Genomic DNA, 16708 nt, shown 5'->3' on the forward strand with positions numbered 1-16708 from the left:
CGCGCAGCAACCCCCCGGAGACACGCACATAAATTAAGTCATCCCTCCCACGCTCACATCACTCCCTGCCTGGTTGTGTGCAGCACGGAAACATCCATCACTGGGAGCCCTGTCACCACGAGTGACACGCGGTATTTTTGCAGCCACCGTGAGCTGAAGCGGTGGTTGTCTGGGGCCATCGTGACAAGCTCCTGCGGCCAGCGCGCCTCTCGACCAGCAGGCTCCATTGCCTGCCCCTGGTCCTCGCTGACTGCAGTCACTGTAGCTTGGAGCAAAGGCAGATTTCTCCATCCTCCTTCCCTCGCTCCCTGCTCGGAAAGGCGAACTCTCTTCCCAGCCCCAGGGCACCCAGATGCAGGGGGGGGTCCCACCAGCGCCCACGGGTGCCTGTCGCCCACGGGAGCACCCCGAGGGAGCGGGGACCTGGGTGTCACGGCGAGCAGGAGATGGGGAGGCAGGACTGTGCATGGAGAAAATGCTGGATGAGCTTTGCTCCGTTTGGCCCCATGACTCGTTTTATTGAGGTCAGGAGCAAAAAATCGAGATAACGGCAATGGGTTTCGTCTTAATGTACCCCTGCTCCCCCCCTTTCTGGTTGCCCAGCCCCATGTCCCTACAAGTCCCCCCCTCCAGCAGCAGACCCATCCGGGCTCCCCAGTTCACCCACACCCACACTGTGGCAGCCTGGCAGAGGCAGAGCAGCCCCCGCGATGCTCCCTCCTCACCGGCCACATCCCTGCCTCTTCCAGGCGTGGCTCCTTCAGCTTCCTCCGGCGATTTCAGGCACGCAATCCACAAAAATGGCAAAGTGGCAAAAGTGACAAATGGCAAAGCCCAGTTCTGGTGCAGCTCAGGTCCACGCCAGGCCTTGCTCACCCAGGGAAGGGCTCTGGCTGGCTGCAGGGGGCAGCCGGAGAGCCCCGGCCCTGTCTCCAGTCCATCACAGTCTCTCCTTGCCCACGCAGTCCTGGGTGGTTTTGGTGGTGACCAAGGCGGTGGCGCCCAGCTCGGTGGCCGGCAGCGGGAAGCCGTGGCCGTGCTCCTCGTGGCGGGGCCAGGGGGCGGCCAGCAGCACCACGTCGCGCTCGCCATCGCCCTGGCAGCACGGCCGCCGCTTCGCACTGTCCCTCCCGGGCGGCCCCGCTGCCTTCAGGCCGCCGTTGAGGTGCGGGCAGGGGCCCCGAGCCGGGTCGGCCTCCCCCAGTGGAGCAGCGGGGTCCGGGTAAGCGGGGCTGGGCAGGGGGCCGGTTTCACCCAGGCTTTCTGAGAGAAGGGCAAGAGAAAGGGTGAGGGGCTGTGGAGCAAGTCCCAGGACACAGATCTCCCCCCCGTTTCCCCTTAAATGTCGCTTCGTAGTGCTTTTCCCCCTCCGAGTGCAATAGGGGAAGCGCAGCTGCGCACTTGCACCTCGCGTCTCCCGTGAGCCCGTGCTGGTGAGCAACCGGCCCGGCCGCTTCCCTCTTAAAAATAGACTTGTTTACAGCAGCACGCGGCCCCGCGCCGCCCCATGCTGGATTTCTCCCTCCCCTGTCATTTCTGACACTGCTCCCGGCTGTCCCCGGTGGGCACCATGGCCTCGCCCCCTGGAGATGCCCTGTGGGGAGAGGCACGGCCTCGTCCCTCGTCCCTCGCCCCATCCCCGGTGCCTTTGGGGACGCCCCTGCGAGATGCCCAGAGCCCGGGGGTCCTGCTGATGGGGGCTGGCTCCAACACCGTCACCTCTTTGGGGTGGCACGTGTAGGAGGGTGCTGGGAGCTCCGAGTGGGGTGCTCAGTGTGGGACACCATTCGCACGGCTCCTGCCATGCGTGGAGCCCTTCGTGCATTGCCCTCTGGCCTCAGGGCAGTGGACCAGAGTCTGCTGCACCTCACTGACGAAGTGGGACATGAGTGGGACGGTGTCATCTGAGGTGACACTGAGGGACCTGCCCTGGGGAGCTGGGGACTGGGCCAGGGTGAGCACGAGGTTTCCTACCTTTGGCCTCCTGCTCCGTCTTCCTCCTCTTCCTCCTCTGCTTGCTCGCCTTGCAGCCCAAGAGGCCGCAGAGGGCGGCCAGAACCAGGAGGAGCACCACCAGCGCGGGGACCCCGAAGATCAGGAGGGTGCTGGGCAGGTCCACGGAGGACAGGGTGGGCGGCAGGGCCGAGGTGGGCGCCACGTGGACGGGCTCTGCTGTGGTGCGAAACGCCGGCGGGGTCAGGAGGGGGAGAGCTGGGGCGAGGGGCAGAGGGCGGTGGCGTTACCCACCAGGCCTCCTGGCCTCTGGATTTGGTGGTGGAGAGAGAAGGAGCAGGACCTTCATCGCCATCCACCTCCAACCCCATCACCACCACCACCACCCGCGGGATAAGGTTCCCTCCAGCCCAACCCTGGGGCGCCCTCCAGCCCCTTCGCCCGCCAGCGCCCGGCCCCGGCCGCCCTTACTTGCGTTGTCCTTGAAGAGGTCGGAGCACCTCACGCAGAACCTGGTCAGGGGGTCAAAGCACTGCGGGGGGAGGCAGGAGGCGACGGCGTCTGCTTTTCCCGAGGAGGACATGGCCGAGCGCTCCCGCATGGCGCAGCGCAGAGCGGCCGCCCGAGTGTGAAATCGCCGAGCCCCGGGGCGGGTGGCAGCGGGAGATGCAGTCTGTCGAGCCGCCTCGGCTCCCTTGGGGCTCCGCTCGCTGCGCTTCCCCCGGGGCGGATCTTCGCTGGGGAGGAGGAGGGTGCACACCGAAGCCCTACCCCTGGCCACCCGTGCAACACACCCTCCAAGAAGCCCTCTCCTCCAAAAAACATCACCGAAATCCCCATGGCCTCTGGTGTACCTCCCCGTCCCAGCCCTACGCTGCCCCAGCCCCTGCAGCCCTCAGCCCTCACCTCCCTCGCCTGCTGGAGAGAAGCCCCTCAACGGGGTGGGCTGTGCCTCTCCGAAATCTGCCCCGGCCTCCGGCATCAGGGTATTTGCTGGTCTCCCTTCGGTGAAGCCTGTGTGTGGTGGGCCCTGTGTCCACGCGGGTGTGAGGCAGAAATCAGGCTCGGGTGGTGTGGTTTGCTCCAGGACTGACACAAAAAGGCCGAACTCGCTCTCTGCGTCCTGTGCTAGACCCTTGGCACGGAGCCTCCAAGCCCCTTGGCTCCACGTCCCGTTCCTCAGGGGTTCAGAGCTGGTCCTGGTCTCAATGATTCCCCAGGGCATGGACAAAGCCAGTCCCACCAGGCAGGTCTTGCCCCATACTCTTGGAGAGGATTAAACACACTGTGAAGGGCCTTGGGTGTTCCTAATCTTGAGCAGGAGAGATTTCCTGCCACCACATGTATGCCAAATCCTGGCGGCTGAGGTCTGAAGCAGATAAGCGATTGATTTCAGCTCTGCAGGTGGCTCTGCTCCATCCTTACTAAACAAGCACCTCGTCCCCTTCTCCTTCACCCCACAGGAAGGAAAGGGACCCCTGTGGCCACTTTACAGCCGCCTGCCCCGGCGAGCCCCTCGCCTCGCTGCAGCCTTCGGGCTCCTCCCAGCACAGCCACGGTGCTCGGGGCATCTCGTCTGGGCGAGTGAAAGTCGTGACCAAAACCAGTCGCTGCCCACCAGCACAGCGATTTCACTTCCCCTTACGCCACTGCCGGGCCCGGCCACTGCCTCGCTCGCCCTTGCACGCGCGCACGTGTGCGTGCACGGCCGTGCCGCCCCGCTCCTCGCCGCTCCGTTCTCCTCCGAGGAGCGCGGCCCCAGCCGCGGTGACTCAGTTCTTCCACCCCGGCCTTACTCAAATGAAAACTCCCCGAGCACGCCGAGCACTTCCCTCTCTCTTGCTTCGAGGCCGCAAGTGCCAGGCACAGCGGTGAACTTGGCACCCTCTGCCTCGCCGCTGCTGCAGGCACCCACAGGTGCTGCTTTGCTGTCTCGCCGCATGAACCACCAGGGCTTGTGCCTCCTGTGAGGTATTTTTCCTGTGAAGTGGTAAAATCCGGCTGTGCCCTTCTGGTTTCCAGGGGGCTGAGGGTGTGCAGAGCATACAGCTGATTCCCCGCTGGTGCCTGGGGGACCTGTGGGCATTTAGGGCCAGCACCTGAGAGGCGGCTTGGTGGTGCGGGGAGCTCTCCGCAGCTCCTTGCTGCTCCCTTCCCACCCCGTCTGCTCCCACCCGGGCCAGGGAGATGATGTTTGAACTCACACATAGCAGGGCTTACTCATGGAGAAAATCACCGCTGACTTTCCCGGCAGCGCTCACGTGTGACCAGCGCACCCAGGGCTCCCCGCACCGGCCCCCGCTGCCTCCCCGCCTCTCTGCCCCCCGTAGCAGCATCGCTCTTGGAGCAGGCAAAGTTGAGGCTCAGCGGCTGGTTAGTGTTATGGAGTGCTCACATCTAAAGGCTGAATACGCTTGGTACTAGCACAAATGCATAATTAAAGAGCAGGAAAAATGACTCACTGGATAAGGAAATGCGCTTTTCTTATCTTCTCTGCAAACGAGAGCCCCAGGAGCTTGGGAGCCTAGCTAACCAAGTGGTTTTATTAAACAAATAAAACAGCAAAAAAACATCAAAAGAGCGATTTAGGAGTTATGCCTCAATCCTGGAGCCAGAGAATGCTCAATCCCTGCCGCCACCTGCCCCAGACACGCAGGAGGGGGGCTGCCCACGGCCGGGATTGTCCCGCCAGCCCCATGGAAAGCCCATAAGCAGCACGGGCAGCACGCACAGCCCGGGGAGCGAAGGCAGGCCCTTGTCCCACACGTGGGGAACGGGTCCCACGTGAGCAGTTCCTCCAGCCTCACGGTGGGTGAAGTGACTCACACGTGCGAGCAGCACTGGCTGCATCAGAAAATATCCACCGAAAGTTCACCTTGTGCTCGTGTGTGCCGGAAACACAAAGGCGTGTTGATCGCAGAGGCTGCAAGGTGTTTATCTGGCAGACCCGTGTACTTCGGGACGAACCTCTAGCACGATGCACCAGGCAGCCCTCAGCAATGGAAACTGAGCTGTGGGGAGGTTTGGGCTGGAGCCGACCCCGCAGCAGCTCTGCAGAGCCAGGGAGGGGGCCCAGAGCCAGACCCACCCAGGGCACAGACACGTCTGCCCCAGCAGCGAGGGGCACGGAGCTGGTCTGGAGGCCAAAGCTGAGCTAAGCAGCCCAGATTGAATTTTGCATAGCACTTACTTGTGGCCAGCTACTTGCGGAGCTGCGAGCTCATGCACGGGAAGAGTTCGGTGAACACATTTGACTAGCAGATCACCCTGGGAAATAAGTGTGCCCTCACGAATGATTCCAAACCAGCAGAAAAAATGTTTGCCCAGGGAACTGATTTGCTGGCAGGGTGCATCAGGGTCCTGCCACACGTGGACATTTACCTTTGGGTAGGTGCAAGGACGGCCTCCCACAGCCCCGCCAGCATTTTTGCTTTTGGCTGCTGCCCCGTCAAACGGTTCCGGGCCGGTCGGGTGCCGAGCTCAAGCCGGGTTCAGCCCCGCAGCACTGCCACGGGCTGCTGTGTGGCAGGAGGAGCGAGCCGCACGTGTTCGGGCAGGAGCCCGGGATGTGAGGCAGGGAAGAGAGCGGCCGCCCTGCCGAAATGGGCCCTGCAGCAGCGAGCTCGTCGCCGCCGCACGGCCGGCCGCGAGGCTCCGGCTGGCAGCATCCCCTCTCCTCGCTCTGCAGACAGCAGCACGGCTGCCTTTCGTGGATCTGCACTCCTATCTTGTGCTCCCCCGAGCCAGCACCCCCGGCAACACAGGGATCAGTTGCCACAGGGTGCAGGCTTATAGGAACCATGCAGCCATCCAGCATCGCCCCCCCCCCAAAATGCAGAGGATGAGGATAGATACAGCTTTTTAGCCCTCTAATCATCTTGTCTCTGAGCTAGATAACCAGGACTGTAAATCCCTGGTGATAATCGCAGACACCATGCCTGCAAGCTCTCCCCCGGACCATTCATTTCGCTTGATGATGCTTTAAAGAGACATCTAATGAGGATAATCTGATTCAAATCCCCTCTGCTTTTGGGTAAGCAGAGCAATTTAGTCCCCCTCAAACTCCTTCTTCCCCCATGGCTCTCTTTATTTCCCCTTCTCATATGAATCACTCTGGGGTTTCCTTTGCTCTTTGCATTGCTATTTTGATTCTTTGATATGACCACCGCAATCAGCGTTCACTCTGTTTAGAACCTAATTAGCATGAAATCAGATTCACTTTTTACTCACATCCTCCCGGCGCTACGATGCTGGCCAGTGCTCCGGCTCCCACTTTGGGCGCGGGAGCACCGCAGCCTGCTTACGAGCCTCCCTCCTCACCTGATTAGATCAGGAGCACTCAGAGGAGAGCCGCACGCTCAGCCCGGCAATCGAGCCGAGCTTTGGGAAGGGGGGAAGGTCTCAATCACGCTCCGCTTTCAGCGCCGAGCAGATGGCGACCGTACCGACTCCATAATTTATAGGCCACCATCACTCTGCATCAGTCCCATGCCGTGGCTGAGCTGAGCCAAACGGCGCGGGGAGCAGCCGGGCGCAGGTGAGAGCCCACGTGCAGCGGGGCCGGGGAAAGCGCCAGCCTCACGCGGGGCCCGGAGCAGGGGACGTGACACCCCAGAGGGGTTACCCCGAGCAGGACGAGCGCCACGCAGCCCCCAACCCGTCCTCAAAGTAGGTCAGCGTTATGCAACAGCTGCACACAAGCAGCTCCGCTGCGTTTCCCCGGGAGCAGGAAACAGGAGGGAGAGCTGCTCAGGACGGGCACGTCAGGCTACAGCACGGGAACCGGGGGGTGGCAGAGACTGAGGCAGGGCACCAGGCAGTACGAATGCTCTCTGCGAAGCGAGGCGAAGGCTGTGGGTATGCTCATAGGAAACACCACGCTGCTCCCAGAGCTTCCACAGCTCTGAAGCCTTTGATCCGCTGCTCAGCATAGCAGCAAGAGGCCTCAAGTCATGGGGAGGGCGAGGATTAATGAGGCAACGTGGGCACACGGCTGCGGAGAGAGGTTCTTGGCTGCAGCAAGAGCCACAGGTAGCTCCAGCCGGAGCCCAGCGGAGCGCAGCACAGGCTCCACATCTGTCAGCTCTGCGCGAGTTAGGAGAGGGAACGGGGCAGGGGAAAACAACCACATACGTCCGTGCTGGGGCGATGCCAACACTGCTGTGACATCGGGGCAAGCGGCCAGCACCAAGGGTGGGGAGAGCTGTGAGCTGAGGGCGTGGAAGGGAAAGGGAAATACACCAAAATGCCAAAAACTGGGGGGAGCCTCTGCGCTGTGTTCAACAATCTGGGCTTTTTAGGCACTGCCAGCGCTCACCACAATGCCTCTGCCTGGCTGCTGCGCCCAAACCGCCCGCCCTCGAGCACGGTGCTTCAGCTCCCCGGGCACAGCACGGAGGTGACAGCGGGAGGATGCGGAGGACAGAGGACACAGCAGCCCCCGCACCACAGCAGGGCCCCGTTTCCCAAGGGGAGGCGGCTCCTCGCTTTGTTTTCGTCCTCACCCCACCTCAGTGCTCCTTCCTGTGACGTGCAGAGCCCCCGGGGCTCTCGTGCCTGAGCCCGCAGCTGCACCTGGGCCGGCGGCGGGGAGGCGCACGTATGTAAAGCACGGGCTCTTTCACACACCACTGACTTCCCCCTGCCAAGGACACGGCGGGGCAGGGGGACATCCACAGCTCCTTCCAGGGCTGCCTGCAGGGCTAGGCGTGTCACACAAGCCCCTCGCGATGCGGTGAGCCCGAGGGGGACCGCAGCACCGCGGCATGTGGTGGCTCCTCCTGCAGCCCACGTGCCACGAGCTCGTGCTGCTCAGCTGTGGGGGCTTTTGGGCAAGTCCCGTCGCCCCCTAAGCCCCACATCCCACCACTCTGGCTCATCGCATCCAAGCCGGCCCGAGGGGATCCGTCCTGCTTAGCATCTCCGCGCCATATTAATATTTAACGGTGAGAGAGAGCCAGAGGCTTTGATTTCTCCCCCCAGCCAGCTCAAGGACAGCTTGGCTGCGCGGGGAGTTTCAGCGCTCCAGAAGCTGGGTTTGCCCCAGTTCGCAACGAAACTCAGCCGTGTGGCAAGGCCCCGTGAGAAGGAAGGGAGCCTGGTGTCAGCCTCTGCGCCGCAGGGGCGGGCAGCAAGGGGCAGACGCGGCCGAGCTCAGGAGGGTCCCACCAAGCCCCCCTTTACCTTCCCCCAAAGCTGGGGGCCTGGGCCTGCCCAGGGAGACAGAAGAGCGGGGACACTCAGCCAGAGCAAATATTAGGGGTGGCCTCGAGTCTAGGTCTCTACCACCAGTTTCAAGGCTTGGAGGGCGGGCAAATCGCCAGGGCTGGGCTTATCTCTGATCCCCGTTGCAGGACAGAGATCATTTAGTCCAGGCCCCGTATCAGCACACGGGCTCTCCCCCCGATAGCGCAGACCGGGCACACCACGTGTCTCGCTGCACCTAAAAGTTGGTCTGATTTAGCTGCTGGTGCTGCAATGCCAGCAGGAAAAGCTTCTCTTGGAAAACCTGGGTTAACAGAGAGCTATAATCCAGCCAGATAATGCTAACCACGCTGATTTGTGCCGAAATCTCTTAGCACCTCCATAAGCAGCTTGGCAAGCACAGCAAGGGTACAAAATCTTGCTCCTGTGGGTCACGCTGCTGTAGCAGAGCCCCCGTTAGTTTGACTCAGCTCCACCAGCTCAAAAGCACTGCTTCGCCGAAGCTTACTTCAGTGCTACTGCTGTAAGTCCTACTGTACTAATTAAACTGCTTTCACACTAATTTTGCTGACGCACAGCTGACAAACAAAAACATCCACAAATTGAAGTAGTCAAACCAGCAAAGCTGAGTGCTCTTGCCAGAGAGAGGGGGATTTCTTTCAGTAGACCTCCAAACAGATAGGGAACTGAGGCACAGAGAGACGAAGAGAAAAAAACTCCAAAATATTTCTGGTAGTTTAGATTTTAGCCAGCTGGACAAGGTCTTTTGTGATGTTCAAACACGACAGAACCCAAGCAACTGGCCTTAATTCAACCTCAGGCCCTCCACGTGTCTGATCACAGCCCAAACACCACTTTCACAAGACCTTTAGCAAACATTAGTGCTGGCTCCCCCATCTAGATGCAAGGTATCCTCAGCTGCCTCGTCTGCTCTGCTTTGTTATGTCCTGTCTAAACTAATAGCTGGCAGTTCCTAGAGGTATTTACACAGTTGTAGCTGTAGCTTTAGATGTGTCCCAACTACTTTCGGTTGTAAAACATGATGGACCTGAGACACAGTGTCATATTCTTAGATACGCTCCGCTTCCCCTGCCAGTTCTATTAAAGACTCTTTCCTACGAGTAAGAAAAATATTTGCCCCAAGGTGGAGCGAGATGTTGCTCTGAAGGAACTAGCTTTGATTTTGTACCAGCTAGGATTCAGCCACCTGTAGGCAGCACAAACAGCATCTTTCTCATTTGAAAGAGGTAGAAGGAGAAAATTTCTGTATCTAACGCCGCGATGGAACACAGCCCACTACGTCGGAAGGTGCCAGGCAGTAGCGCACGGGGGTTGCGTTCCGGGAGAACCAAAGAAAGTTTCATTTTCACCAGTTCAGAAAGCCCAGCCAGAGAAATCACTCCTGAGGCTGAGGCCAGCAGTTCTGAGAGGCAACCGGAGCACGGCCTAGGTGGCGGAAGTTTCCCGGCCCTACCGCGGTTGCAGAGGACACGAAAGACTCGTTCATTTCTCGTTCCGTGCCGCAGGCCTCCCTCCCCTCCCCCAGGCTGCACCTGCACGTCGAGAGCGAATCGAAACCAGTCTGTTCTGAACCACGGTCTCAGTTTATTTGGAGGGACACAAAGTGAGAGCGAGGCCGAGCCAGCACAGCCAACGGAGAAACCGGTCTCTGGGTGCCAGTGGTGAGGTCCTGGCGAGGCCCCGTCCTTCCTACGTGGCCACGAGTGTTTGCACTTCTTTCTCCGCTGGGATTTAGCCAGAGTCCAGCCCTTTTGGACTCTAGCACAGCTGACTGGTTTGGCTTCTTTGTTCCAGCAACGCTACGTGTCCTCTGAGCAAGGAGACAGGCTTTGTGCCTTGCTGGGCTGTCTTCGCAAGGGCTGCCAACACTCACAGCTGATGAAGCCCGCAGTGCTGCTTTCTGCTCACGGGCAGATGTCAGAAACAGGCAAAGCAAAACAGCACGCACAGCCAGAGCTCCGCACCCAGGGATGTTAAAGCAGACTAGCAGGGATTCAATAAATTATACCAAAGGGGAGCTCAGCAGATTCTCTCGACTTCATTTCTACCTGGCGTGCAATTTTGGGTAAGCAACATCCCGGTATTTCAAGAAACACGATATTCTGGCAGGTGGTTCAATTCAGTTCACAGGAAGGATCAGATTTGGAAAGCTTTTGCCACCACCACGTGGCCAAAACGGTGACTGCAGCCCAGCAAGAAACTGAACTGAACAACATGCAAAATGCCAGCAAGGAGCAGTTTCACTGCCAGGACAAGCTGGAGAAACATGTTCGTAGGTTTTAGAGCCCACACCACACACCTAAACAAAAAAACACACTAAGAGCTTTTAAATATTATACATTTTATTAACTTAGAAATCAAAAAAATCACTATGGACTGACAGTAAGAATAAGGCATGAGTTACTGCTGATGGGAACCTGTTAGGTAAGGGACTATACACAGTATAAGCCCAGTTTCCAAGCCAACACCGTGTTTCCAGTATGCTGCTATAGTCCAGTTTGCTGTATTTCATTTCTGGCCAGCCCCAGAGTGCACAGCCTCAGCCCTAGGGATGCTGGAGGGACAAGTGCAGTCCTGCAGCTCTCTGGAGCTCTTTACTTTGGGAAGAAGATCTGATTTCTGCTAGAAGCTGCATGTTGCTCCTTCAGTGGCATGCCTGTCAGGGCTGTAACACAAAGTACTGCTATACTCTGAGTTACAGCCCTCCTCGTTTGTTGACTCGGAGGTTAGATCTCTCTGGAGAACTGCTCCTCGGTTTGCAGGGACTGACTTGCAGCAGAAGAGTCCACAGCTGTCCAAATCACATTATCCTGGGCTTAAGAGACAGAGTCTTTTTTCTCTAAAGATATAAAAGAAAGCTAAAGTGCTAGATTATCTTCTTTACTCCCTTCCTCCCCAATTATGTACCAGGCACGGAAATGCTGAGCCCTTCACTGGGCAGATGCTCACACAGCTGGATCATTAGCTGCCAACTGCAGTCTATCTAGAAGCTGCAGGATGGCCTTCCTCACCCTTTTATTCTCTTGGTGGGGAAACAAAATCTGGCACTGAGGTTTTGCATTAGTCCCAGGTACTGTATGCCAATTGCAAGGAAGCAATGCTGCCTCACCTCTAGCACCTTTGGTCTGCTGGAACTAAGATATTCAACCATGCCACACGGCATTTCGGGCAGTGGGCTGTTCTTCTGATATTCTCTCACTAAAACATGTAGCTCCTGGCCACTGGCAAATGGGTGAGATCTAAACTTCATCATGAAACGGGATTCAGATGTAGTAACAGTTAGCGGTCCCTAATTCAAACTATCCCAATCCAAACCATCCTCCCTCCCCACCTATACCTTATCCACTCAACAGGAATCAAGCGTTTTTGACAGGCTAGCAACTACAAAGAGCTCTGCATGAGTGTTTGTAATAAGTCAGGCAAGAAAGCTTCCTAATGTGATTCCAACAACAGCAGCAGCTTGAATGCCTGCAAGTAAAGAAAAGTGATGAACCTGTATGAGTTCTCACAACAAGAAGCTAGTCGTCAGCAGAGCTCCTCATCAGCGAGCCAAAAGTCAGGGCAGAAACTCCTGGTACGTGACCAGCACAGATCTGTAACATCCGGAGAAGTCTTTGAGCAGTGGTAGCTTGTATCTTTTCCGACTGCAAACAAAATGGAGAAGCTATTTAATCAATATCAGAAAAAGAAAAGCACTGCGTAGCTGTGATAAAGAACTGTAACCAGAGCTAAGTATGGTTCAGAGCTGCTAGATAAAGAGGACACCCATGAGATCAATTTACTCCCCAAATGTTAGCTGCATTCTGCCAGCTGAAAACCCTAAGAAAGTTTCAAGTGCCCAAACTCACTAATCCTGATTTGCTGAGAAAAGGGAGGGGGGGCAAACAGAGGAACTGGCAAAGGCACAAATGTTATCTGCTGATAGGGAAGCAGTCCCTGAGGATGGAATGATGCTTAAATGGGAAAGTAAGACGTGCCTCTGCTCAATGCCAAACTCTCCTGCCAGCTTTTTCCAGTTACCTGCTTGGTCTGAAGAGGAGCATATCAGACTGCAGAACAGCCTGTGAAGCAACAAAGCCCAGCTAACAGAAGAATTGTGCAGGAAAGTAAAAAAATAAAAATAAAAATCATGGAGCAAACAGCTCAGGGGCTCCCAGGAAGAGAAAATGCCTCAAGGAACAAGTGTACCAAGGCTTTCCGTATGAGACAAGTTTCTCATAAACTTAGACCGGGTTTTCTGAGGCTTTGAAGTGGCACGGGAAGGTGCAGAAAATCTAGAAGACCCTTTTCAAGGACAGTCAGACTCCTGTACCTGTTGAACCTGCTCTGGTAAAAAGAGTCTGGTCTCTGATGCTACTTTCGTGTGACAGTAGCATACGTAGATGTATTTATTGCTAATGTAACGGTGTTACTAAAGATCAGAGAGCAGTGGAATTTACAAATCCCTTCCGACACCAAACAGGCACCTTACCTCCAGCTCACACAACAGCACAGGACTGCAGTAGGTGTCTCTCAGTTTCCAGATGGCATTCATCTCTATGCTGCAGTTATTCACCCTGCCAACTACGGAAAAAGTTTTTCTGCATTACTAGCCCCATAATCATCATTCAGCGAAGAGAAGCACCAAGATATTCTGCATCTGCAAAATGAGCCGCAGCTAATTCCGAGAGCATCGTAGAAGGTAAGGCACCAGTGAGCAGTACAAACAGAATGGTACAAGATGTGCGGTGCAATTAGCACAGAAGTCTTTCGTAATGCCGACAGCAGGAGTAGTATCGCCACATTACTGGGTGCTGCAATGCTAGCATTTGGGATACGGGACCCGTCAGCACACTGTCAGCAGGAGCAGAACCTTCCACTCGTTAATCAGAAGCCCTCCTGGGGTATCGCAGGGTGTTGGTTTCTCCAAGGACTTCCCTCCACCAGGAGAGCCACAGCACAAGGCAACACTAAGGTTCTTCCTCGCCCCCAAATTAGGCCTCCTGACCCCCAAATTCCAGGGGCACAGCACCTGTGTTCTGACAGTGAGCAGGATGGGATGGCCCCTCCAGCTCCCCCGCGCTGAAGCAGGGAGGTGATGCAGGAAGCATCCTCTCCACTCAGGAGGCAGAGAGAAATATTAGAGACACAATGGGGCCAGACAGCACACAGCAGGGATACCAGTCTTGTATTAAAACTATACTTAATAGTTTAGTAGCTCATCCATTTAGGTTCATTTTATTACCAGAGGATCATATGCTGCTCACTGCTACTTGAGACTCCCATTAAGACTGATCTGCAAGAGCAGACAGAGCAGACTTCTGCAGTGGCACAGGAAAAAAAAATTAATAACACAATTCATATTCAGGAGCGAGGGGCAGACAAGAGAGGTCTGATTGGCAAAATCAAAATGTAGAGGTCAAGTGAGCACGAGAGAATAGAACCATATTTTAGCTAAGAAAACAAGAGCAGGCAGATGAGCTCAGATTTAATTTAAACAAAGCTCTGATAAAGCCACTGGCCACTGTTGTTTTGTTTCAAATTTAGCCACTGCTTTGTTCTAAGGAAAGCAATAGTGAGCTGTGCTGCTCAGAGAGGAGGGAGAGGGCAGATGCCATACGTACCCCCGGTGACAAGGAAGCATACTTTGCCCAGGAAGAAGCTGGCATCCACATGAGCTAGCGAAGCTTCAACATTCTTCAAGCTGTCAGAAAAGCAGAGACAATCCAGTTGGACAGGGAGGTAAAACCAGCACAGCACAAGGACAAAGGGAATAACGTTCAGAAGCGCAGCTGGAAACCCACCGATGTTAACATCTGCCCATCTGAGAGCCGGCAGAACCACGCTTTATGTTAAAAGCATGGCATCAGAGACCTCCGAAATACCCACAGCTGTTTAATAATCCATAAAATATCTTTTCTACCCGAGACTCAACAGTAAGACTTTAGTTTGAAAAGTGCCCTCCAAGGTTTGTGGGCACTAAGCATCCAAACTCATTAGCATCCAACGAGACTTCAGTACTACTTAGGCTCTTTCAGCAAAGGCAACCCACACACTTCTGCAGCACCATCTGTGCTGTAAGGATGCAGCTGGGCCTGTCATTTTGGTAAATGAGAGTCCAGGATCATCAGTCAAAAGTTAAGTAAGTAAGAAAATGCTGACTTCTCTGCCCAAGCAAGTCTTTACTTGCGGCCTGGGAACACAAAATCATTCCTACAAAGATGAGCACAAGATGTGAGAAGAGATCAGTCCCTGCAGGCCTCTATTTTCTGCCTGGGGACTTGTGCAGTGCTGTTGCCACTTGGCCAGTGGGGTGGGAACACAGGCACAGCACGGGCTGGTTATTAGGTAGCCCTGCCCAGCATGTTTTAGCTGCCAACATAGCACAGAACGTTAAAATTAGATAGAAATGATGGTGGGGCTGTAGAGACAGCATCTTTCCAAAGCTCAGTTCAGATCGCCCCCTGTCCAGGAAGAAATTCTGCCTGCTCTGCTGCAGCACAAGATGCACATCACTGGGCAGAGCAGTTCAACCCTAATCCTCTGCTAGAGGAAAAAAAACACTACATGCATCACCGAGCTCTTCTACCACAACAAGTCTTGGGTTTAATACCCTGTGATTCTGACACAATTAAAAAAAAAAAGGTAGATTTAGGCATCAATCCAAGAAGGAACATCAGCTTCCCCTCTCAAATTTTTGCCCTCCTTTTACCTGTATTTGCTCTTGATGTCGATAATAAATACGATCAGATCTATCCTGGGCCGAAGGTGGTCCCTCTCTGCGGGTAAGGGGAGGGATGCTGCCAGGTGGCTGAAAGATAACGAAATTTGCCAGGTTAAACAAATAGCTTGGCAAAGGAGCATCCGCATAACCACAACCACACTGCCACTGCTGTTCACTATATAGCATAGCTGGCTTCCTGCTAACTTGAAGTTCTTAGGCACCGAGGAGACACAGAGATTCTTTAAGTTAGATTCTCACCTCTTAAGCCTATTCATAGCTGCTGGCAGCCGTGGACTTGCTAATCTCAGATATTTATAATGAGAGGCTTAATAGAGCGTAACAAAACTCAGAGAAAGCTCTCCCCACAGAGGCAGATGATTGTCAGCGCATTTCCTTGTCACCAGACCTTTCTAACAAAGCGAGTCCCAGTGCTTTACCTCTGTCTCTTGCTAGGCAGTTTCAGTTAAAGTGTGTCAACGCCTGCACGTGCCTGCCAGTTAAGGTGCCCTCCTACACAGCAATGCCACCGCCATGCAGCTGTGGGAAGAATTACGGGGTTTGGCGTCTCTTCCACTGGGGTGGGGCAGAAAAAAAGGCAGCTGTAGTGTGTGTCTGGGCTTTCCACGGGGAAGAAAGTTGTCAATAACATGTTTTTGGAAGACCGCCCAAAATACAGATTGGAAAAACTGAAATTCGGGGATTTTTGTTCTTTTCCCAACCCACTTCATCTCTGGAAGCCAAAAGAGATGCGCTGCTTTGGGTCTCCTTGGAAGCTATTGCTTCTAGCGACTAATCTTAAGGACTCTGGCTTTCCCCAGTGGCCAGGCTACACCGAACGCTTCCTTTTCTGTGTCTTGCAGCTGGCTCTGCCAGTCTGTGAACAGAGGCGCTTTGTTTGGGGTGAGCGAGGAAGGCACCGGCGGACAGAAACCTGCAGAAACTACAGGAAGCCACGAGCAAGATACGCCCTGACACCAACACGCGTAGAAGGTTAAGGAGAAGCTGCGGCAGAGCGAAAGCTTTCAGCACTCACATGCTGATCTTGAACGCCTTGGGCTCCCTCAGGACGGCCTCCGCCAGCCGCTGCTGCGCGCTCCCGTCCGCGCCCACCAGCTGCGGGCGGCAGGCAGCGCGCTCAGGGCCGGCCCCGGGGGGAGGGGGCGGGGCCTTCATTTGCATACGGCCGCGACGCGGCCTATCGCGGCCGGGGGGGGGCGTGGTCAGAGGAGGTGGTGGGCGGGGAGCAGAGGAGGTGGGTGGGGCCGGGGGAGGTGGGCGGGGCCAGCGCGACCGTTGGCGCTGTGGTGGTTGGGGGGGGGGGGGGAGGGGCAGGGACCGGGGGTCGGCGGCGTTGGGGTCGGGGCTGGGATTGGGATCGGGATCGGGATTGGGATCGGGGTTGGGGTTGGGGCTGAGGGCCCGGGGCAGCCCTACCAGCAGGGCGGCGGAGTTGACGGCCGGCAGCTTGTCGAAGGGCCGCAGCGCCTCCATCCCGCGCCGCCGTTCGAAAGAGGCCGCGCGGCTCCGCCCCCGCCGTGACGTCACGCGCCGGGGTGGGGGTGGGGCGTGGCTTTCGGTCCTGGGGGCGTGGCTTCGGGTGGGGGGCGTGGCCTGGGCGGGCGCGCACGTGCGGCGGGCACGGGGCTGCGTCCCCCGCCCCGCATGGCCCTGGGGGGGGGGGGGGGGACCGGGCAGTGTTTGGGGGATGTTTTGGGGTCAAACTCGAAGATCTCCCTGGGTACGCGGTAAATAAACAGATAAATAGATAAATAAATGGATAAATAGATAAATAAATAGATAAATAGATAAATAGATAAATAGATAAAT

At 56.2% G+C, this 16708-nt stretch overlaps 2 protein-coding genes across 5 annotated transcripts; both read right to left on the bottom strand.

The window, feature by feature from the left end:
* Positions 1 to 940: 940 nt before the first annotated feature.
* On the bottom strand, positions 941 to 2554 carry TNFRSF13C (TNF receptor superfamily member 13C). Its single transcript, XM_032186124.1, has 3 exons — positions 2425 to 2554; positions 1975 to 2172; positions 941 to 1263 (listed from the first exon to the last, which is right to left on the bottom strand). The coding sequence occupies exons 1-3, from the start codon at positions 2552 to 2554 to the stop codon at positions 941 to 943; spliced, it is 651 nt and encodes a 216-aa protein (XP_032042015.1).
* A 7945-nt stretch (positions 2555 to 10499) lies between these two features.
* On the bottom strand, positions 10500 to 16382 carry CENPM (centromere protein M). Of its 4 annotated transcripts, none has more exons than XM_032207688.1 (7): positions 16316 to 16382; positions 15915 to 15994; positions 14870 to 14968; positions 13782 to 13861; positions 12650 to 12741; positions 11672 to 11822; positions 10500 to 10988 (listed from the first exon to the last, which is right to left on the bottom strand). In XM_032207688.1, the coding sequence occupies exons 1-6, from the start codon at positions 16370 to 16372 to the stop codon at positions 11697 to 11699; spliced, it is 534 nt and encodes a 177-aa protein (XP_032063579.1). In that variant the 5' UTR covers positions 16373 to 16382; the 3' UTR covers positions 10500 to 10988; positions 11672 to 11696. The 4 variants fall into 4 exon arrangements, with proteins under 4 accessions (XP_032063579.1, XP_032063578.1, XP_032063577.1 ...); XM_032207687.1 differs by having other exon boundaries at positions 10500 to 10993; XM_032207686.1 differs by having other exon boundaries at positions 10500 to 11017.
* Positions 16383 to 16708: the final 326 nt, after the last annotated feature.

This window comes from Aythya fuligula, chromosome 1 (genome assembly GCF_009819795.1).
Source record: "Aythya fuligula isolate bAytFul2 chromosome 1, bAytFul2.pri, whole genome shotgun sequence".
Classification (NCBI taxonomy): domain Eukaryota; kingdom Metazoa; phylum Chordata; class Aves; order Anseriformes; family Anatidae; genus Aythya; species Aythya fuligula.